Source organism: Coregonus lavaretus (assembly GCF_964263955.1).
Source record: "Coregonus lavaretus genome assembly, chromosome: 6".
NCBI classification, from domain to species: Eukaryota; Metazoa; Chordata; class Actinopteri; order Salmoniformes; family Salmonidae; genus Coregonus; species Coregonus lavaretus.
In genome coordinates this window covers 29,548,377-29,573,072 of record NC_139993.1, presented here as the reverse complement: position 1 = coordinate 29,573,072, position 24,696 = coordinate 29,548,377, and the positions used below count along the sequence as shown (strand labels likewise).

The 24,696-nt window shown below is 42.9% G+C and overlaps 1 protein-coding gene across 1 annotated transcript; it reads left to right on the top strand.

Annotated features, from left to right (window-relative positions):
- Positions 1-416: 416 nt before the first annotated feature.
- LOC311130686 (adenomatous polyposis coli protein 2-like) lies at positions 417-24,679 on the top strand (the record flags this gene model as incomplete). The annotated part of the gene is made up of 14 exons (XM_084163472.1): positions 417-557; positions 2,997-3,087; positions 3,252-3,564; positions 3,733-3,841; positions 4,284-4,397; positions 4,710-4,796; positions 16,905-16,973; positions 17,292-17,679; positions 17,799-17,897; positions 18,032-18,171; positions 18,245-18,322; positions 18,478-18,594; positions 18,729-18,943; positions 19,075-24,679. 14 exons carry the CDS (start codon positions 417-419, stop codon positions 24,677-24,679), a joined length of 7,566 nt encoding a protein of 2,521 aa, XP_084019598.1.
- Between the last annotated feature and the right edge of the window lie 17 nt (positions 24,680-24,696).

The window sequence follows — 24,696 nt, the reverse complement described above, 5'->3', positions numbered from 1 at the left end:
ATTGAATGGCCACACAGAGTGAATTCAGCACAGATGATTAGGTTCTCTGTGTACCATCTGCTGCCAACCTTACACTGCAGAGAGGAGAGAGAAGGGATGTAGCTGAAGCAGCCCTTTGCATGTTCTGTGTTGTTTATATCCATGTATGGAGGAGCCCTGAGCATCTCTTTTTATCTATGTTGTGATGTTGTATGTTTATGAGTATCAATTGGGAAATAAAACTGGCAGTTTTCCAATAAGTGATTCTGCAAAGAGCAGTTTTCCTATAAGTAATTCAGCAAAGACACAATGGAATAACCTTATAATAAGCAATGCATAATATGCCGGCGTTTGCCATGAAGCTAACCTCCACACCACACTAACCTCCAATCTCACTTGTTTCTCCTTCCTTGCAGGGACCACAACACTGCCTGAAGATGGCGAACTCCACGGCTTCCTATGACCAGCTGGTCTACCAGGTGGAAGCTCTCCGCCAGGAGAACTCCCATCTGCGTAGAGAGCTGGAGGACAACTCCAACCACCTGTCTATGCTCGAGAACGAGACCACCGACATGAAGGTGAGAGAGGACAGAGGGACGACCCCAGGGCTAAGGGAGAAATAAGAATAGGATAAGATTAGAGTGTTGATTTGGTGACATGTTGGAAAGGTGGAAGTTCAACCATTGCATTGACCTTATAGTTTGTTATTTCTCGGCATATGGACCAAAGATTTAAAAACGTTTAAGACACAGATGATTAAGTGTTGCTAAGATAAAGTGTTGCTTTGGTTTCTAAAAGACAATGTTTTCATTTTGGAATTTCTCTATGCCTACAGAAGTAGGATCTTAATTTGATCACCATGTTGCAGGAGCTTTCCTGCAATGCAGGACAGTTAAAACCTGTAGTTTATTTGAGGTTTTTAAAAAGGCTTCTAAAGGCTTCTTTGAGGCTTCTAAAGTTTGTAATTTCCACATTGAAATTTCAGACGATTCTCCCTTACGAAAAATGTATCAACCCCTACAGAAATGTCCATTAATTATAATCCACATATCAATTCACATTTCCTGTTGCTGCAGGATAATTTTCCTGCAGTAGCAAACAGGCTCAAATTAAGATCCTACATCTGTAGGATGTAGGATCCTTCCCTCCATTTTGTCAAGTAATGGGCTAAAAGCATGATTGAGATACAGATAGGACATATTCCTATTCAAAATCCACTCAGTTCTGCCTGAGATGGATAGAGTTTAGCCCCAATTCTGGAGGATGCTGTAGACTTCATGTAACTCCTTCACTAGTGACCCAGTTTCTCTCCTGAGTGACTGGAGACGCTAATGCTTCATGGCTAGCATCCCTAGCCTAGATAGACGAGGCACTGGGCTACACAAATCATTCCTCTTTCTGCACAGATCCATCCAGTTATCTTTGTTACAGTAATGATGCCAGCAGGGATTGAGACAAGCTGCCGAGGAAGAAGGAAACCATTAGACCATTCAGCCCACTAAGACATTTTGTCATTATAGATTTTTTGCTGTTTGAAATCCCTGCTTGTCTAACAGGATAGTCCTTTTTTTTCCTCTGTGGCCAAGCCTCTCCCTGGATTCCAGGAAAGAATCTGCTTCAAGTTTCTGTCAATAGACTCCTCCCTGTCACACCATGTGTCATTGCAATGATGGTTTATTGTTTGGTATCCATCTGTTTATTGACGAAACGTTTGGCCTTTATAGACATGCATCATAACATGATATCTGTGTGGATTAATATGATCTGGATCAGTTGAAGATGAAATGGCACACCCTGACTCTCAGTGTGTGCCATTTAATCTCCTGTAGAACATTGCAGTGTCCTTGCGTTACCTCAGGAATAAATCAGCTTGATCCTGCATAATCACCCAGCTCTTGTCACTTTTACTTAAATCAAACTATATTATTTGGAAAATGATTTCCTTCTGCTGAAAGGGATAGTAAGGACTTCTGCCTTGGTATATTTTATTCACAGGAAGGAATAGACCTATTGGTTGTCTACTGGCTCTGAATAGAGATTTTGTTTTCCCAATGATGTGCCATCATTTGAAAATGGAGAGAAGAATCCTTGACTAATTTGATCGCTTTGTCATGCTGCTTCTGACCCAATAGACACTCTCAATGTCAGGGGAGTTTGGATTACTGGCAGAATTAGGGACCATCCCAAGAGGGGTGGAATCAGGGTTTCCAATGTGCTTTAGAGTGTCTTTAGCCTAAATTCTGTGTACTGTGGACTACCACTAAAATACTGTGTACCTGATTCTGAAAGGCATGAGCAGAAAGGTCAAAACACATAACATAATCTGGTCATTAAAAAAGCCCCGCTCATCCTTCTTTCATAATGAATCATTTCAATCAGAATTTATGAAATGAACAACAAAACCTACCGAAATACAATTTCTTCATTCCATAGCTGCAGCCAAAAACATCAATCATAGTCTTGATAGGCCTCCATCTTAAGCTGTAATCGTAGGTGCCAAACCCAATGCACGCGGGTTCGCCCTATTACTCCTCTGGCACATGTGCCCAGATGCTGAGCACAGCTGGATAATCCCCAGCTAAAGTCTTCATATTCCTGAGGTCGGCTTGAGCTATGAGCAGAAAACCAAGATGCTCTGTAGAGAGCTCACACTGCCAGATACTGGTAGCAAACAGACCAAACCGCCCATCTAAAAAAAAAACAAAGACAATGTATATTTTCCAGTAAGAGGACATTGATAAGAAGAAAAGGCTTGGATTTTACATTGATTTGGCTATAGGCCGTCATTGTAAATAAGAATTTGTTCTTAACTGACTTGCCTAGTTAAATAAAAAATATAAATACAAATATGACATCTTATGAGAGGATAAAAAGGAGAGGAATAAGAGGCATATATTTTCATTGCTTGGTTTATTTCATCTCTAGGTCATTGTGACTCGTTTTTGGTTTTACTGTGGCCACAACAACAATTTCAAGTTGACACAGACAGTGATTATGAATTGCTTTCTCCACTCTAGGGGGTATTGAAGGGCCTACAGAATAAACTGGAGCTGGAGGCTGGCACTTTGGCCTCCTCAGGGAGGACTGATGTGCTGGACCAGCTCAAAGGTACGTCTGATGTAGTTTTCGGTCTATTTTCTCACCTTTTAATGTCTGTCTTGCATGAAACTGATATTGTACACAGCTCATTGATTAATTCAATAATAGGCCATTTCAATGGTTCATTTAAAAAATATATAATCTTTCTCTCTCTTTCGTTCTCGCTCTCTCAGAGTTGCACATGGACCTGACCAACTACTATGAGCTGAAGTACCAGCCGCACAATCTGCGTGTCCTCCCAGACAGTCTAGCCAGTCTGGCAGCTCAGTCGAGTGACATGGACGATCGTCTGGCCTGCTTGCCTCCCTCCTCCTCCAGAGCCAGGAGCCCCCTGCGGCCTTCATCTCGCCAGAGCTCCTCTTTGTCAGGGGAGGGCACGGCCGTGCATCCTGGACACCCCCACCTCATGGATGGAGCTCTGGCCAAAGTCATGCTGGGAGAAGGACGCATCACTGCCCAGCATCTGGAAGACCTCTACAAAGAGAGGTAAGCGCTTTGCCATTGTTCAATTAGATGCATGTATTACATGTAATAGTACCTGAAAAATTCACTATAAATCTTTAGTCCCCCCAAAGGTGAGGTACTATGAATCCCCAGTGATGTTGAGGATGGCAGTCTATGTGTTAAAGGTTTGTGTGGCTGTGTGTGTTCCAGGACTATGCTGGTGAGTGAGATAGACAAGGAGGAGCGGGAGCGTCACTGGTACTACAGCCAGCTCCAAGGCCTGTCTCAGCGGCTGAACCAACTGCCACGCATCGACACAGTGAGCGCAAACTCAATATACTTTAAAATGCCTAAAACCAAATTGAAACTGTGTAGAAATGATAATGGACCTACATTCATACAGTTTCTTGACTGTGTCCAGCTCGTTAATAATTAGCTAAATGAAAGCTAGACAGTTGGGAGCATTGAAAATTAGCAGCGAGGAAATATAACCAATTTTCAGTGCAGCCCTCCGGACCTCGTTGAAGACCGAATGCGGACCCCGGGGCAAATTGAGTTTGACACCCCTTTACATAGATAGACACAACATTTATTCTTATTGCTTTTTTTGTATGCTCATTGTCATGAAATCAACTCATTATTATTTAAACAGGTGCGCAGGTGAGATTAAAACTCTTCGGCAGAGAAGCTAGCAACCATTTTGTTTCAAAATGTATTATTGTGTTGTGTGGAAACTAACCTCCTCTTCCTTATCTTCATAGTTCTCCATACAGATGGACCTTATTCGCCAGCAGCTGGAATTCGAGGCGCAGCAGTTGCGTTCTGTCATGGAGGAACGCTTCGGAACCAGTGATGAAATGGTCCAGAGGACACAGGTAAGGAGAAGGACTCTCTGCCAAGTCTGTCTCTGGAATGGCAACACAGACAGTGACATTTGGCAACTGTTGTCAAAGCATTTACTTACATTATTGAGTGTGGTACTTCTTTCTGAAACATGTTTGGGATGCAACAGACGGCCCAGTTTGCCTTGCATATCCACACACAGTTTACATGTAAAACCGCATAAATTAAAACTGTGCTGTTATGGAGGGTGTTGTACAATGTTTGTCACCTCACAAAATGTCTGTGGCGACTAAAGACTCGCTCTCTCACTTGCTCACTCTCTCTCTCTCTGTCTCCACTCACAGATCCGTGTGGCTCGTCTGGAACAGCTGGAGAAAGAGCTACAGGAGGCCCAGGAGTCCAGAGGCACCCAGGAGAAGAGCCTGTGTGAGGTGAAATAATAAACACAAACACACACACACACACTTGAGACACAGGTAAAACTGTCCAACAGAAGCAGCACAGATGAATTGGTTTTCTGAAGTGGATACATCAGACTTCAACTGCAGAGACCGTTATGAACAATGAATACACACAGAGATTGAGACAAGCTAGATAATCCTGTGTTCTGTTTTCACAAAATGATTTTGTACTGTAAAACATGAAAGATGACAAGGATTTATTTCACATTGTCCCTCGCCTCAGCAGCTGTCGGTGAATTTAGATAATATTGTTTTCCTCATCCTGTGGCGGGTTTAATATTTCTCTCCTGTGTCTTGTCAGCACTAGGCTGAATGTTTTATAGGTGCTTTGAAATATTAAGGCTATGCGATCACTAGAGGGCCTGTACACAAACAGGTGCAGTTCCACACCGCTGCCTTCAACACCGGCACATGCTGAAACTGAGTGATGTTTGATGTGCCTTCAAGAAGCATCTTTACTGATGATTGGGAGAGTACACACGCACACCACCATAGTGGATTTACAATAAATATTCAATGCTATGCAGTGGCGCAGGCAGAAATCTGTTGATGGCAAGCAAAAATGTAGGTGGGCCAAAATGTGTGCATTCAATCATCATTAAATGATCATAAAAGCCTACCTTATACCCTACTGTAATCGATCGCACACAACACATAGGCATATAAATAACCATATACATATAATTAATAGACAATGAGACTATAACCTAATGCCCTGATATAACAGTAATAATTACAATAGGCTTGGCAACCTCTCACTGGCTCAGATAACAGGAGATACGGGCGGCAGGTAGCTTAGTGGTTAAGAGCGTTGTGCCAGTAACCGAAAGGTCGCTGGTTCTAATCCCAGAGCCGACTAGGTGAAAAATCTGTCGATATGCCCTTGAGCAAGGCACTTAACACTAATTGCTCCTGTAAGTCGCTCTGGATAAGACCGTCTGCTAAATGACCAATTCATTTTTAATTTAGATAGTAGGCTAGGCTAGGCTAGGCGGCCACAAATGTAAGCATTTAACACTAGGAGAGCCGAGAGCATCATATTGACTCAAAACAAATTTACTTTTTTAAAGTTATGTCCCCCTGTCCTTGTCCTTGACTTTTCCTAAATAATTCTATCCAACACACTATCGTTGTTAAAATGTTCATATCACAAACAGAATTTGTGTTAGCAGTTTTAAGAGGACATGGCTTTTTTTTCTGCCTGTCAGGCCTGTGCAGCTGATGATGGCCTGTCAAAACTACACCTAACTATATCAAAACTAATTTCACACATAATAATAGATAGCCTAAAGACAAGATTAAATTGACAATAGTCTGATGGGTGAGACTATTATCAATTGTTGAATTGTATATGAAGAATCGAATGAACAGCGCAGCTTGGAATTGACATAGAGGCAGGGAAATGAAACGGAGTTCCAAAAAGTGGCTTTTGCAAATTCTCCTACAGTCACAAGCAGGTAAGACGTTTTGATGTCTATATAGTTACAGAAAGAGCAGATTCTGCAGTTTCCAAATCACCTATTCTTGCCAAACAACTCTTAAATATAACCCCTTGAGCTCTATTTCAAAATAAAACATTTTTTGGGGCAAAATTACTGCTATTACAAGCACTCCCTGCATGCACTCGCAACACTCAGAGCACAGTAATATATTTAAACTCAAAATATGCCATTCTGTTCTTTTGAAATGCAATTCGTTCCTTAAGACCTGCCCTTAATAAATTAATAACGAATGATCTTTGTGAATATGTTTATTTAATGATTTTTAACACCTAATTGGGGTGTTTTATTGGTTTTTCTTATGTATATATAGCCTACAGTTACATAAACTAATGGAAATGCTATTGTGTTCTTTGAAATACATTCTCTTTCGTATTCTAATGTTTCCTAAGACCTTCATAAATACAACCAAATGATTATTCTTCCAATAGCATTTATGAAATGTATTTATTAGACTGTTAGAATGTTGACTTTCATAAGACCCTTCATTGGGCCGAAGAGGGTGTCCAACGAGTGTTAATCACTGGCACAGAGGCCAATCAATGTAGATGCGGTTTGCATTAGACATCAAAGGAAACTTAGATTATAGCCTAACAGTATGCTAATACACACAATACTAGCCTACAGTGGGGGAAAAAAGTATTTAGTCAGCCACCAATTGTGCAAGTTCTCCCCCTTAAAAAGATGAGAGAGGCCTGTAATTTTCATCATAGGTACACGTCAACTATGACAGACAAATTGAGAATTATTTTTCCAGAAAATCACATTGTAGGATTTTTAATGAATTTATTTGCAAATTATGGTGGAAAATAAGTATTTGGTCACCTACAAACAAGCAAGATTTCTGGCTCTCACAGACCTGTAACTTCTTCTTTAAGAGGCTCCTCTGTCCTCCACTCGTTACCTTTATTAATGGCACCTGTTTGAACTTATTATCTTATATAAAAGACACCTGTCCACAACCTCAAACAGTCACACTCCAAACTCCACTATGGCCAAGACCAAAGAGCTGTCAAAGGACACCAGAAACAAAATTGTAGACCTGCACCAGGCTGGGAAGACTGAATCTGCAATAGGTAAGCAGCTTGGTTTGAAGAAATCAACTGTGGGAGCAATTATTAGGAAATGTAAGACATACAAGACCACTGATAATCTCCCTCGATCTGGGGCTCCACGCAAGATCTCACCCCGTGGGGTCAAAATGATCACAAGAACGGTGAGCAAAAATCCCAGAACCACACGGGGGGACCTAGTGAATGACCTGCAGAGAGCTGGGACCAAAGTAACAAAGCCTACCATCAGTAACACACTACGCCGCCAGGGACTCAAATCCTGCAGTGCCAGACGTGTTCCCCTGCTTAAGCCAGTACATGTCCAGGCCCGTCTGAAGTTTGCTAGAGTGCATTTGGATGATCCAGAAGAGGATTGGGAGAATGTCATATGGTCAGATGAAACCAAAATAGAACTTTTTGGTAAAAACTCAACTCGTCGTGTTTGGAGGACAAAGAATGCTGAGTTGCATCCAAAGAACACCATACCTACTGTGAAGCATGGGGGTGGAAACATCATGCTTTGGGGCTGTTTTTCTGCAAAGGGAAGAGGACGACTGATCCGTGTAAAGGAAAGAATGAATGGGGCCATGTATCGTGAGATTTTGAGTGAAAACCTCCTTCCATCAGCAAGGGCATTGAAGATGAAACGTGGCTGGGTCTTTCAGCATGACAATGATCCCAAACACACCGCCCGGGCAACGAAGGAGTGGCTTCGTAAGAAGCATTTCAAGGTCCTGGAGTGGCCTAGCCAGTCTCCAGATCTCAACCCCATAGAAAATCTTTGGAGGGAGTTGAAAGTCTGTGTTGCCCAGCGACAGCCCCAAAACATCACTGCTCTAGAGGAGATCTGCATGGAGGAATGGGCCAAAATACCAGCAACAGTGTGTGAAAACCTTGTGAAGACTTACAGAAAACGTTTGACCTGTGTCATTGCCAACAAAGTGTCACGCCCTGGCTCTGGGGACTCTTAATTGTTGAGCCAGGGTGTGGATTTTCTATGTTTAGTTTTCATTGGTTTTTGTTCTAGATCGTTTAGTTTCTATGTTGGCCAGGGTGGTTCCCAATCAGAGACAGCTGTAGCTCGTTGTCTCTGATTGGGGACCATACTTAGGCAGCCTTTTGGCATGTTAGGTTGTGGGATCTTGTTCCGTTAAGGTTTTGTGTTAACCCAGGACTTCACGTTTCGTTTGTTGTTTTGTTCGTGTTAAGTACTGAATAAAGTATGTATGTTTATCACGCTGCGCCTTGGTCCGCTTCATCAGTCAACGATCGTGACACAAAGGGTATATAACAAAGTATTGAGAAACTTTTGTTATTGACCAAATACTTATTTTCCACCATAATTTGCTAATAAATTCATTAAAAATCCTACAATGTAATTTTCTGGAAATTATTTTCTCATTTTGTCTGTCATAGTTGACGTGTACCTATGATGAAAATTACAGGCCTCTCTCATCTTTTTAAGTGGGAGAACTTGCACAATTGGTGGCTGACTAAATACTTTTTTACCCCACTGTATATAGACTAAAACAGTGTCTCCAAACTTTTCTTAACTGAGATCACTTTATGAGTCAAAATGCAAGCAGAGTGCAATTCTCTGCTGGGCGTGGGAGATGAAGTGCGCCCTACAATGTATTGTTTAATATCAATGAAATGATCAATAGCCTATAGGGCCTAACTATAGTGCATGAGCGGAGAAGCACAGGGCAGTTTTATTTCCAATTCAATTGTAAAAAATGATAGGCTATTTATGTTGACTGGAAATAAATATTGTTTCATGCATTTGCCTATTTTCATATACTGTATAATAAGAGAGGTCCAATTTTCTCCTTGTTGGCCTACCCCTTATTATAAATAATGTAGAGTCCCTTATAAAACTCAAATCTCAAGCTAGGCTATTTGATAACACTGGTAATACAGTGAGGGAAAAAAGTATTTGATCCCCTGCTGATTTTGTACGTTTGCCCACTGACAAAGAAATGATTAGTCTATAATTGTAATGGTAGGTTTATTTGAACAGTGAGAGACAGAATAACAACAAAAAAATCCAGAAAAACGCATGTCAAAAATGCTATGAATTGATTTGCATTTTAATGAGGGAAATAAGTATTTGACCCCTCTGCAAAACATGACTTAGTACTTGGTGGCAAAACCCTTGTTGGCAATCACAGAGGTCAGACGTTTCTTGTAGTTGGCCACCAGGTTTGCACACATCTCAGGAGGGATTTTGTCCCACTCCACTTTGCAGATCTTCTCCAAGTCATTAAGGTTTCGAGGCTGACGTTTGGCAACTCGAACCTTCAGCTCCCTCCACAGATTTTCTATGGGATTAAGGTCTGGAGACTGGCTAGGCCATTCCAGGACCTTAATGTGCTTCTTCTTGAGCCACTCCTTTGTTGCTTGCCTTGGCCGTGTGTTTTGGGTCATTGTCATGCTGGAATACCCATCCACGACCCATTTTCAATGCCCTGGCTGAGGGAAGGAGGTTCTCACCCAAGATTTGACAGTACATGGCCCCGTCTATCGTCCCTTTGATACGGTGAAGTTGTCCTGTCCCCTTAGCAGAAAACACCCCCAAAGCATAATGTTTCCACCTCCATGTTTGACGGTGGGGATGGTGTTCTTGGGGTCATAGGCAGCATTCCTCCTCCTCCAAACACGGCGAGTTGAGTTGATGCCAAAGAGCTTCATTTTGGTCTCATCTGACCACAACACTTTCACCCAGTTCTCCTCTGAATCATTCAGATGTTCATTGGCAAACTTCAGACGGGCATGTATTTGTGCTTTCTTGAGCAGGGGGACTTGCGGGCACTGCAGGATTTCAGTCCTTCACGGCGTAGTGTGTTACCAATTGTTTTCTTGGTGACTATGGTCCCAGCTGCCTTGAGATCATTGACAAGATCCTCCCGTGTATTTCTGGGCTGATTCCTCACCGTTCTCATGATCATTGCAACTCCACCAGGTGAGATCTTGCATGGAGCCCCAGGCCGAGGGAGATTGACAGTTATTTTGTGTTTCTTCCATTTGCGAATAATCGCACCAACTGTTGTCACCTTCTCACCAAGCTGCTTGGCGATGGTCTTGTAGCCCATTCCAGCCTTGTGTAGGTCTACAATCTTGTCCCTTGGAGAGCTCTTTGGTCTTGGCCATGGTGGAGAGTTTGGAATCTGATTGATTGATTGCTTCTGTGGACAGGTGTCTTTTATACAGGTAACAAACTGAGATTAGGAGCACTCCCTTTAAGAGTGTGCTCCTAATCTCAGCTCGTTACCTGTATAAAAGACACCTGGGAGCCAGAAATCTTTCTGATTGAGAGGGGGTCAAATACTTATTTCCCTCATTAAAATGCAAATCAATTGATAACATTTTTGACATGCGTTTCTTAGGATTTTTTTGTTGTTATTCTGTCTCTCACTGTTCAAATAAACCTACCATTAAAATTATAGACTGATAATTTCTTTGTCAGTGGGCAAACATACAAAATCAGCAGGGGATCAAATACTTTTTTCCCTCACTGTAGGTCAGTTGTTGTAGCCTATTACTTGCGAGGCACATCGGAGCATAAATTAAAATAACTTTTATTTATTTTTTTTTTCACTGGACTGATGGTCATGTCTCAGTGGAGGGAGCAAGATAGTGCAAGTCGAAATTGGAGAAGCGTATTTCATGATTTCTAAAAGTGTTTAATAAAAATAGTGTTGTAGTGTTGATCATTGTCTCTGAATGTACTGAAACTGTCTTTAAGGCCCTCGATTAGATCAATGCAATCAGTGATTGATATAGAGTGGGACTGGAGGCCCTTCATGGCGAAATCACTGATATCAAATAACTTGGCAAAAGCTCCAACATCCTCTTCTGTACACAGCCTCTTGAAAAAAATCTCTGAGCTTTGTTTGGCCATTGTACTTCTTTTTTTGCTAGCCAAGTTGGCTATAAGTCTTAACTAGCTAGCTACGGTGAGTAGCCTACACAGTGTAGCATAGCCTACACAGCGATACAGTGCCTTGCAAAAGTATTCATCCCCCTTGGCGTTTTTCCTATTTTGTTATATTACAACCTGTAATTTAAATGGATTTTTATTTGGATTTCATGTAATGGACATACACAAAATAGTCAAAATTGGTGAAGTGAAATTTAATAAATAAAGAACGGAAAAGTGATGCGTGCATATGTATTCACCCCCTTTGCTATGAAGCCCCTAAATAAGATATGGTGCAACCAATTACCTTCAGAAGTCACATAATTAGCAGGCAAGGAGGGCATTAATCAGAGAGGCAACAAAGAGACCAAAGATAACCCTGAAGGAGCTGCAAAGCTCCACAGCGGAGATTGGAGTATCTGTCCATAGGACCACTTTAAGCCGTACACTCCACTGAGCTGGGCTTTACGGAAGAGTGGGCAGAAAAAAGACATTGCTTAAAGAACAAAATAGGCAAACACGTTTGGTGTTCGCCAAAAGGCATGTGGGAGACTCCCCAAACATATGGTAGAAGGTACTCTGGTCAGATGAGACTAAAATTGAGCTTTTTGGCTATCAAGGAAAACGCTATGTCTGGCGCAAACCCAACACCTCTCATCACCCCGAGAACATCATCCCCACACTGAAGCATGGTGGTGGCAGCATCATGCTGTGGGGATGTTTTTCATCGGCAGGGACTGGGAAACTGGTCAGAATTGAAGGAATGATGGATGGCGCTAAATACAGGGAAATTCTTGAGGGAAACCTGTTTCAGTCTTCCAGAGATTTGAGACTGGGACGGAGGTTCACTTTCCAGCAGGACAATGACCCTAAGGTGTTGAATAGTTATGCACGCTCAAGATCTGTTTCACACAACAACAACAAATGTTGCATCTTCAAAGTGGTAGGCATGTTGTGTAAATCAAATGATACAAACCCCCAAAAAATCCATTTTAATTCCATGTTGTAAGGCATCAAAATAGGAAAATTGCCAAGGTGGGGTGAATACTTTCGCAAGCCACTGTAGCTACTATTTACTGCACATGGTATCAGTGCAAAGTGACAAGTTGCAGAACCCGCCCATTATTTTAAAATTGATACGCTTTACAAATTCAAATTCATTACCTAGGCCTAAATAAATATGTTTTATGTACAGCACTAGATTTTATGTTAGATGTCCTTGAGTGTCCTGAAAGGCATCTGCCAAATAAAATATATTATTATTATTGTCAATATATATATCCCTTTCGTTTTCCCACCACCTTCCTACTGGTTGCTATGAATTCTATCTGATGGTGTATGCATGTTTAGGCCAGTGCTTGACTTGGACTGAAATAGGTGCCGGTACTCATTTTGGGTGCTGGTACCGTTTATATTTAGGTGCAGGAACTCCTCTATACTTTTGAGCTAATATTCTATAGGAGGTGCAGGAACTCAAGCAGAAGAACATTTGAGGTGCTGGTACTCAGTTCCGTTGAGCTCCTGCCCAAGTCAAGTACTGTGCAAGTCAAGTAAAGACAAATCATGTCCCGTTTGGAACACTGACAAGTAAAGAATACAAATAAAATAAAAACGATATATGTTTAGTATATATTTTTTTGCTCAATCTTATTGGGTAGGCCCAGCTCCTCGTGCCTATGCCTGGAAAACCACAAGCTGCTCCAGTTCATTTAATATTGATGAGAAACACAGACGAGATAATTTTGTTTTCGTTTGAAAAGCAACACTCGATAATTGTGAATTTGAAAACGGTAATTAACTGGTTACACCAGGTTTGGACATTTTCAGATTTTAAATTAATCCATCGTCATATATTGATTCACATAATCAGTTATTTGTCATTTTACTTGAGGGGGTTTCACTTAGGGGTAATTAATTATGAACTAGTTTGAATAAATCATTGTAGACAATTCGATTGAGGCCATTTAATAATTTATCAGATTCAACCTGGGCGATCCTTTGGCCTAGAAAAGCAGGGGTAAACAAAAAAGATCTATTGGTTAACCCAAACAACATATTGTACACACAAGTGACAGTTTGATTGGGCCTTATTACTATTATCTTATCAGAACACAGTTCAAACTAAAATTGTAATACATAATCACTTGTTTTACATAAGTAGAATATTGAATTAGTATTTCCTGTATAGGCCAATTATGTTAATTACATCCTATATGGTTTTTATGAGGGGTTGATTCCTGAACATATGATTATAATAAGGACAGTGCACTGTGACTGTATACAGAAGGACCTGTTATACAGTAGGATCTAATCTAATCCTGTAGAGTGTGGAATGCCGTTATCCTGTAATATACTGTCTTTTTTTAATCTTTTTTTTATTTTTATATATTAACCTTGGGCTGACTGAGCTGAGCTGCTGCACTGCGCAGCAGGCCCAGCCGCGTCTCTCTCTCTCTCTCTCTATCCCCCTCTCTCTCTCTCTATCCCCCTCACCTTGTGTCGCTCCCTGGCTGTGCTCTCTAGCGCTGCCGTGTTGCTATGCAGAACACAGGCTTTGCCCCTCTTTAGCTCGGCTCCAGTTGGTCGCTCCTCCCAGAAAGTATAGAGTTGCTTAGGCACTGCAAGCATGGTCTTGGTCCCAGACTGGCCCGTCTATGTGTCTGTGTTTCTGTCTGCTGGTGCTCTATAGGAGAATAGCAACGAGCTCTATAGTACAAGGATGCAAGGAGAATTATAAATAAAAGGGGATACAATAGACACATTGTTCCATGTTTTTCAGGGTTATTGTCATCTATCTTGCAGCACACAGCAGGTTCCTGGTCAATACATTGTAAGCTTTTGATTATATATTTGAACTGCGTGGCTACGACAATGAATGGGGTAAAAGCCACTGCAGATTCAATCCATCAAAACACAGACACATTTAGCATGTTTGTCTTGTATTCCCCTGTAGTTCAGTTGGTAGAGCATGGCGCTTGCAACGCCAGGGTTGTGGGTTCGTTTCCCACGGGGGGCCAGTATGAAAATGTATGCACTCACTAACTGTAAGTCGCTCTGGATAAGAGCGTCTGCTAAATGACTAAAATGTGATCGGCAAGATAATACTTTATTGCTTACAACATGGAGCTATTCAGACAAGCATATGTCTATAGCCCTCCCCCTTTGTCTGAGAGTGAGTCTTTGAGGCGATCAGTCACAGGCTCACACACACACCCTGCAGCACCATGGGTTACCATGGTGATGGGCTGGGGGGATAAAAGAGTTGATAGATACTCTCTGAAGATTTGTGATGGAGCCAATTGGTATGTCGTATGCAAATGCATTGTGTCTGTATGCTTGGAGTGTGCAGCTGGTACCTGATGAGAAAAGAGTATGTCTGTCTGCAGGGCCAAGATTAAGATTTATTAGCTGAAATGAAATGTATTTATATAGTGCCTTCAGAAATGTTACAAATTAAAAATGAAAAGCTGAAATGTAGTCAATAAGTCTACAACCCCTTTGTTATGGCAAGCCTAAATAAGTTCAGGAGTAAAAAATGTGCTTAACAAGTCACATAATAAGTTGCATGGACATGATTTTTGAATGACTTCCTCATCTATGTACCCGACACATACAATTATCTGTAAGGTCCCTCAGTCGAGCAATGAATGTTAAACACAGATTCAACCACAAAGACCAGGGAGGTTTCCCAATACTCGCAAAGAAGGGCACCTATTGGTAGATGGGTAGAAAGAAAAAAAAAGCAGACATTGAATATATAAGACTACACAGCTGATTCAAATGATCAAAGCTTGATGATTAGCTGATTATTTGAATCAGCTGTGTAGTGCTAGGGCAAAAACCAAAACGTGCACCCCTTAGTTTGGGATCCCTGCACTAAAGTAATACTGCAAAAAATGTGGCAAAGCTATTTGCTTTTTGTCCTGAATACAAAGTGCTATGTTTGGGGCAAATCCAATACAACACATTAGTTACTACCACTCTCTATATTTTCAAGCATAGTGCTGGCTGCATGATGTTATGGGTATGCTTGTAATTGTTAAGGACTGGGGAGTTTTTCAGGATAAAAAAGAAACGGAATAGCGCTAAGCACAGGCAAAATCCTAGAGGAAAACCTGGTTCAGTCTGCTTTCCACCAGACACTAGGAGATTAATTCACCTTTCAGCAGGACAATAACCTAAAACACAAGACCAAATCTACACTGGAGTTGCTTACCAAGAAGACAGTGAATGTTCCTGAGTGGCCAAGTTACAGTTTTGACTTAAATCTACTTGAAAATCTATGGCAAGACCTGAAAATGGTTGTCTAGTAATGATCAACAACCAATTTGACAGAGTTTGAAGAATTTTGAAAAGAATAATGGGCAAATGTCACACAATCCATGTGTGGAAAGATCTTAGAGACTTACCCAGAAAGAATTACAGATGTAATCACTGCCAAATGTGCTTCTACAAAGTATTGACTCAAGGGTGTGAATAATTATGTAAATTAGATATTTCTGTATTTCATTTTCAATAAATGTTTCATTATGGGGTAATGTGTGTAGATGGGTGAGAATTTAATCAATTTTAAATTCAGGTTGTAACAACAAAATGTGGAATAAGTCAAGGGGTATTAATACTTTCTGAAGGCACTGTAGCTGTTAGTGGTCTATTGACAATAACATCTCACTCTGGTGTTCACTTCAGGGGGTTCTGATGCTGACTACTAAATACTTAGGATTAAACAGCAAATTTAGGACATTATTTGTTTTTTTATCTTGTATGAAATTTCAATTATCTACACATGCCAGCGGCTGGATACTGTTCTTATTTATTTAGGCTTACCATACAGGTATAATTGTATTTGTACAATAATTAATTTACATTTTACATTTACATTTTAGTAGACGCTGTTATCCAGAGCAACTTACAATAGTGAGTGCATACATTTTCATACTGGTCTCCCTTGGGAATCAAACCCACAACCCTGGCGTTACATGCGCAATCCTGGTGGTCCTCTGTAGCTCAGCTGGTAGAGCACGGCGCTTGTAACGCCAAGGTAGTGGGTTCGAACCCCGGGACCACCCATACACAAAAATTTATGCACGCATGACTGTAAGTCGCTTTGGATAAAAGCGTCTGCTAAATGGCATATTATTATTATTATTATTATTATTATTATTATTATCATCCTCTACCAACTGAGCTACACAGGAACGTACTTATTGAGATACTAGCTAACATTTTGTAAATAAATAATGTATCAATCTTTCCATTCAAATGGCATTATTGCTAAATTAAGTCTGTTCAACCAAAGAAACACATACAAATGGAAATTACAGAATAATTTATCTACAAAGATTTTGTTCTAAGTTACATAACCTTTAGGATTGATCCATATATCTCTACGTAATTTAGAGATTTAGAATGGAATTAATAACAGAATACATTTTCTCAAGGTCACTTGGGGACCGTCTTGATTATGAAGACTGTATTGAAAGTTCAACGCAAACAGCCTTCTATTGACTTTCATGCTGCAAAACAATAAGAAGTGCATGTCACTTGACCCTCATGACACGAAGCATCTTAAAACCATGCCATTTCCTATCCCTTTCTTTATTTGCAGATCTCAAGCTGTGAAACAGAAAATGCATCGTCTTCTTCTGCTCTTGATGCACAAGGAGATGGAAGCAAAGTAGGGCCACCATTACATATTTAGTATGATGAATGTCAGTTCAGATGTACAATGCAGTTTGCATTACTGGCTTTGCATTATTTAGATGAATAATTGTTCAGGTGGAGCAAAAGTAGAGCTTACATGCATATGAACCTATCCAACCACCATTTTCCGATTCGTTGGTCATGCATGTCAATGTTATAATATCAAATATTCTTCTCAAGTCGTTGTTGTAAAATATTGTAGTAAAATACAAATATATAAAATACAAAAGTCGAAATAAAGGTGAATTAAATACATTCTCACCACGGCCATTTTGTATTTTATCTGGATTAGGTGGAGATGGTGTTCTGGCTGCTCTCCATGCTGGCCAACCGGGACAGGGAGGAGATGTCCCGCACTCTGCTGACCATGTCCAGCTCCCAAGACAGCTGCATCGCCATGCGCAAGTCAGGCTGTGTCCCCCTGCTGGTGCAGATCCTTCACGACGGCCCAGGGGGCGCCGGAGAGGCGGCCGGGAGTACAGGGTGCAGCCGGGAGGCCCGATCCAGAGCCAGCGCTGCCCTGCACAACATAGTGTACTCCCAGCCAGACGAGGGCCAAGCCCGGCGGGAGATGAGGGTGCTGCACGTGCTGGAGCAGATCCGCTCGCACTGTGACAGCGGCTGGGACTGGATCGAGAGCCACGTAGGGAGGCCCTCCCCTGGAGGTACTACAACCACAGGTTGGTAGTGGAGGGAAGCAGGATTATTTTAGGCGATTATTGCCGTCTCTATAGCACACTGTGGATTATACTGTGAATGTGAAAGTAATTCCAGCTGTACTTGTCTGTGTTGTATTCAGACATCCCTGAGCCATTGGAGCCCCAGATCTGCCAGGCCATGTGTGCTGTCATGAAGCTCTCCTTTGAGGAGGAGTACCGACGGGCCATGAATGAACTAGGTTAGTGAACAACACGTCAATGGGAAATATACTTCCAACAAAGATGATAAAGCATAACCTTACTGACAAATATGATATGTAAATGAATTGATTGTTCAGTTTGTGATATGCATGGCTGGTGTGTCTCTGTTTAGGGGGGCTGCAGGTAGTTGCAGAGCTAATGCACTTGGACCAGGAGCTGTACGGAATGAAGAACGATCCCATCAATATGGCGCTTCGACGCTACGCGGGCATGGCGCTGACAAACCTCACTTTCGGAGATGTCGTCAACAAGGTAAGGTATCATGAGAAAAGCATTGAAAAAACTGAGAGGGATACATATTTATCTGAAACTCTCTTTTACACAGGCCACTCTCTGCACAAAGAAAAGCTGCCTGCAGGCCATTGTCGCCCAACTTGCATCTGATAGTGAGGAACTACATCAGGTACAACATTGTTACTACTATCCTAACTACTTGAATATATTATTTCTGTCAACATTTCAGGACCACGAGACGTTACTCTTTTCAGTTTCAGTGATTTAAATCAATGTTTCCAGTACCACATGGCTAAAGAGGTTATGTCTATTTTTCCCTCACAGGTAGTGTCGAGTATTCTGAGAAATCTGTCATGGCGTGCAGACATCAACAGCAAGAGGGTCCTTAGAGACATAGGCAGTGTAACAGGACTGATAACATGTGCTCTTCAAGCCACAAAGGTAAGATCACACTGAGATTATGTATTTGATGCATGCTGCCAATTGTAACCAAAGCAATAATCAATGGAAACAATGGCAAAATATCTGTAAAATTCTCATCTCTAATGCAATGTAAATGCAAAATCCCATTTTAGGAATCCACCTTGAAGAGCCTCCTCAGTGCTCTGTGGAACCTGTCAGCACACAGTCCTGAGAACAAGGTGGCCATTTGCTCAGTAGATGGGGCTCTGGGCTTCTTGGTCAGCACCCTCACCTACAGATGTCAGACCAACTCACTGGCAATCATCGAGAGTGGAGGTGGCATCCTGCGCAATGTTTCCAGTCTTGTGGCCACACGGGATGATTACAGGTACTGTATTTACTTGAATTGAATTCTACTGTATATCAGCGCAAATGTTCAATAATTATTGCCATAAATATCCACTAAATACATTCTAACATGCTTGAATACTAAGTATTTTTTCCCTTCTTTCAATTCAGGCAAATCCTCAGGGACCACAACTGCCTCCAAACGCTGCTTCAGCACCTGCGCTCTCACAGCCTGACCATTGTGAGCAACGCTTGTGGGACCCTCTGGAACCTCTCTGCCCGCAGTCCCAAGGACCAGGAGCTGCTGTGGGACCTGGGAGCAGTCAGCATGCTGCGCAACCTCATCCACTCCAAGCACAAAATGATAGCCATGGGAAGTGCCGCAGCGCTACGGAACCTGCTCACGAACCGGCCCCTCAAGTATAAGGATGCTGCAGTCATATCCCCTGGTTCCTGCATGCCCTCGCTCTACATGAGGAAGCAGAAAGCACTGGAGGCTGAGCTAGATGCAAAGCACCTGGCTGAAACATTTGATTCCATTGAAAAACAAAGCAGCCCCAAGCATCCAAGCATTAACAAGCCGCTGCGGCATATCGAGAGCCTGGCAAAGGATTATGCATCTGACTCAGGCTGCTTTGACGACGATGAGGCCCCTAATGTCTCCAGTAGTCTGGACACAGGGAGTTTCTCCATGCTCTCCATGTTCCTGACCAATTCCAACTTCCTTCAAAACCAGCCTCGCAAGAAGGACAGTGAACCGGAGAGAGATATGGAGCCACCACAGACAGAGGATAAGAGGCCAGCGCCTCCAGAAGACGAGGTGTCTGTTGCAGCAGAACAATTAGCAAAAAAGATCACCAACACCGTGGCCAAGATTGATAAGCTTGTGGAGGACATTACCATGCATACATCTTCGGAGGACAGCTTCAGCCTTAGCTCAGAGGACCATTTCGCAGACTGGCCCTATGGATCAGATGAACTCCATGAGGCCCGGGCCAAGTCATGCTCCCCCTGCCGGCTCTCTGATACCAGCAGCTTTGCACACAGAGAACGTCTAAACAGAGCCCATGCTCTCTTACATCTCAAAACCACCCATGCAAGTTTGTCCACTGACAGTCTCAACAGTGGCAGTACCAGTGATGGCTATTGTGGTAGCAAGGACCAGATTAGGCCCTCAGCAAGATCAGCAACATCTCAAAGACGGCCTAACAAGCTTGATCTTAAGGTGGCCCATCAAGAATATCTTAACATCAGAGCTCATGTCCTCAATGAGACAAGTCAGATCGATGTGCCAGAGAGAGATTCTGTGGACAACAAAGAAGTTAAATTGCCTGAACTAAATAGCACAGAAACAGAGAAGAGCCAAGAGCTGCCCCCGCAAACACCAGCTAGTGCATCAACTAAACTCTCTTCTGATGTCAGCATGACTTCCATTAAGTTGTCCCCTTCCTACCAACATGTCCCTCTAATTCAAAGTGTCACCAAGTTTGGTGTTGCAAAGAGTGCCATCAATGTGCAGGCAGCTCAAGCAATGAGGAGACAAGCCTGGGTCCCAACTGTGATGACTGGAGTGAGTTTAGGCAAGTTTTCTCCAATGAGCTCTGCTAGAAGTCCAACCATTGGACCAATGGAGACACTGCAGAAGTATTCAGTGGAGAACACACCAATCTGTTTCTCCCGTTGCAGTTCTCTGTCCTCCCTCTCCTCTGGTGATGGAGCTCTTGACGGACAGAGTCAAAGTGAAAATGAGTTGGAGAGTGACTCATCACTTGAGATCATTGAAATGGAAGATGGGGATCTGGTAAAGAGGGAGGAGGAGAATGAGACCCTGGAGGATCTAAGTGATAGCCAACTGCTAGTCACTGATTCAAAAACCTGTTTGAGCATTGGGTCTGATCCTATTGAAATTCCCTGCCCCACCAAACGTGAAAAGGTGTTCCTCAGGGGTGTATCACCAGGAATACTTGAGGACAGATCACCTTCAAGTTCGTCAGAGAACTACATCCATGAGACCCCACTTGTGATGAGCCGTTGTAGCTCGGTCAGCTCACTGGGTAGCTTTGAGTCTCACTCAATTGCCAGCTCCATACTTAGTGATCCATGCAGCGGAATGATCAGTGGAACCATAAGTCCAAGTGATCTTCCTGACAGTCCAGGGCAAACCATGCCCCCCAGTCGAAGCAAAACCCCATGCTTTGCTGAATCAAATGGACCAGAAACCCAAAATGCTGGGACAGCAGGGCAGTGGGAAAGCAGCTTGCGCAAGTTTATGGAAATTGCAGACTTTAAGGAAAGGTTCAACCTGCCTCCAGATTTGGACACCATGATCTACTTTACAGTGGAAAAGCCCACAGAGAACTTTTCATGCGCCTCTAGCTTGAGTGCTCTACCTCTCCACGAGCACTACATTCAGAAGGATGTGGAACTGAAATTGACCCCCTTACTCCAGCAAAAGGACAACAATCCAACATTCCCACGGGCTCATGGCGACAGAGATGACAATGAGCATCGTTCCTTTATGGACCAAGGGGAAAGATATAGCGAGGGCAATTCAGATGATGATATAGAAATTCTCAAAGAATGCATCAATTCAGCAATGCCCTCCAAGTTCAGGAAAGTAAGGCCCTCCCTGATCTCCACCTTACCTACCCATGTTCTAAACTCCCAAACCAGAAAAGCTATACCTGTTTATATGATGGTTCCTAACAATGCCAATCAAATGTGCTCAGGGAGAAGGATTGTGATGCAACAAAAGGACTTATATCTTGATGATTCATCATACACTGATTCTGCTGAGGGCACCCCTGTCAACTTTTCCAGCACAACATCGTTAAGTGATGAAACACTTCAGTACCCAGTGAGGGACAAGGGGGCAAAAGATTGGAGGGTTAGAAATATGAACAAACAGGAATGTTTGGATCAAGAGGCAAAGAGAATTGAAGACCTTCGGGTTTTCTCGCACTTCCACAAGCCCACTAAAATGACCAGTCAGCCTGACATACCAGTCAATCAAATGAGCAGGTCAATCAAACATGTAATATCCACTCAAAAAGTACTGATGCAGAGCAAAGAGGTGGCTGATAGAGTGGCTAATCAGAGAAACCTTGATCAATCACCCAATCAACAAAGACAAAAGCAGGGACAGGTCCTGACAAGGAAACTGGATCTACCTATCATAAAGCCAAACATAGAAGGGAACCAAAATCAGAGAGCACTAGAGGGGAATAAGGCATTTCAGTCCATGTGCCATCCAACACCTACAGATGAAGCCATTTGCTGCTTCTATGATGACCAGACAGACAAAGAGGAGGGAGTGATGAAAAGGACAGGGAGAAAACAGATGAGAGAGTCCAGCAGAAACACTCTCTCCCGAAGTATGACTAATATTGGTCGGATTGACAATTACCAGACAAGACCCAAAGGCTTTAATAGGATCAAGCACAAACTAATCATGGAGGAAACACCCCCATGTTACTCTCTTAGTTCATCTCTTAGCTCTTTGAGTGATGCAGAATTTGAGGAACACCAATCAAAATCCAAGCAAGTATGGGTGAAAAACAAACACAACAAGATATCTAACCAGGTCCAACAAACAAGACCAATGCACATCCACAATCAGTATGAGGAACAAAGCTCACCAAGCTCAGTCAGTATGGATTCAGAGGATGATCTTCTGCAGAAATGCATAACATCTGCAATGCCTAAGCAGAGGAAGAAGCTCTCTGCAAGAAAGAAAGCAGAGAAGAAGCAGAAACAAAGAAACGACATGCAGAAAGTGTCCGGTGGATGGAACAATGAACAAGACTTTGACAGTGACGATATAGCATCTGATAAAGACTCAGACCTCAACAGTGTTGAATGGAGAGCAATACAAGAAGGAGCTAATTCTGTTGTCACACGGTTACAAGCATCGAAGTCTCAAGAACATTCCTCTGAAGAGACTGAATCTGTCCTCTCATTTATGTCTGGATCTAGCTTTACGCCTAAAGAAAAGAAGATCTTTAAAGACAAAAAAGCAAACAAACCACTGGACTTCAACCAACGTAAGCCAGTTCCAAATCTGCCAGTGGTCTTCAGAGGTAGAACAGTGACATACACGCCTAAGAAAGAGACAAATCTTTCGCAAAGGCCGCCTCCTAATAAAGAATCACCCAAGACAGATGCTCCAAAGAATCCAAACCTTGCTCAACAGAGGTCAAGGAGTCTCCACCGTTTGGGACAACCCCTGGACTCCACACAGTGGTGTTTGCCGAAAAGAAGCTCAACCCCACCTCCGAGGATACCAAAGAGCTCATCCTCTGGATCATCTCAAAGCTCTACTCCATCGAGACAGTCACAGAAGAAAATAACCTCCCCCTCACAAACAAGTAAATATGTTCCCCAAAAAGATACCACACCAGCAAGTAGTCCACCTGAAAGGAAGGGACGTTCCACTGTTCCTTCAAATCAGAGCCCAAAATCTCCAGGACACAAAACACAGAAGTCACCCGTCCGAATACCCTTCATGCAGAATGCAGCAAGACAGTCCAGAACTCTATCGCCATTGGTAACCAACCAACCCACAAGTATCAGCAGACAAAACAGTCAGGTGGCAGGAAAAATAATCCCTCCAGCAAATCGTTTTGACTTAGTCTGCATGACATCTGCCCATTCAAGCAGCAGCGAGTCTGACCGCAATGGGTTCCTGAGGCAATTGACCTTTATCAAGGAATCGAAGACAATGAATCGAAGACGTGACGTTTCGTCCTCACGCTCTGTGCCTACCTCACAGCATGCATCGCCCAGAAGAGCAATTCCAGGTGCTCCTGCAGTCTTCCTATGTTCATCTCGATGCCAAGAGCTAAAGGCAGTTGCTCAGGGACCAAGAAGGATGCAAGGAAAGGGGCCCGAGCAAAGGCAAGAGCCAAGGCAGGGGCAGGAGCAGAGGCTTCAAAGGCAGACTGTGACTCTGTCCAGAGCCTGCTCTAGTGACCGAGACCTCTCAACGAGGCGTCCAGCCAGGAGAACCAGCTCAGAGAGTCCCTGCAGGGTGCCTCAGAGAAACGTCTCCGCAACCAAGCAGCAGGCAAGAGACACCATCAAGCGTCATTCCTCATCGCCCAGCATAAACATACTAAGCAGAGTAACCAGCCGCTCCTCCCTCCGCTCCTCGTCCTCCGACTCAAGTGGACGAGCCAAGAGTGAGGACGATACAAAGAAGAAGCAGCAGAGAACTGAATCACGCCTCAATGACAGAGTCACCTGGAGGAGGATTCGGGATGAGGATGTGCCTCAAATCTTGAAGAGTACTCTGCCATCTACTGCATTGCCTCTGTTGCCTGTTCCTGAAGGGCCAAAACCAAAACCACCAGCACTGCAAAGGAAACTGCCGACCATTTTACTTAAGTCAAGAAAGACGAGCGACGCTACAGTCCAAACTGAGGATTTTTCGTCCAACAAGACCAACTCAAGCACCTCTCCAACTGTTGAGACAGCTCCAATCATCTCAGAGGAGGCAGCGAGACTAGCCCTCCTTAGAAAGATCAGCATTGGCTCCGGCCAAGATGGAGACTCTGATGGATCCCTAAAGAGCTACAGCACAGCATCCTCTGGAAACGCTCACTCTGTGGAAACTCACACAGGCGGCTTCGGCCATTTTCGTCAGAGCTCCCCCAGCAAGGCAGTTCGGGTCACCCCATTCAACTACATACCCAGCCCCATGGCATGCTGCCTGCAAGACGCACAGAGCCAAGCAACAACAATCAATGAGAAGTCATGTGAAAAATCTGAAGCCTAGTACCTACTACGTAGTAC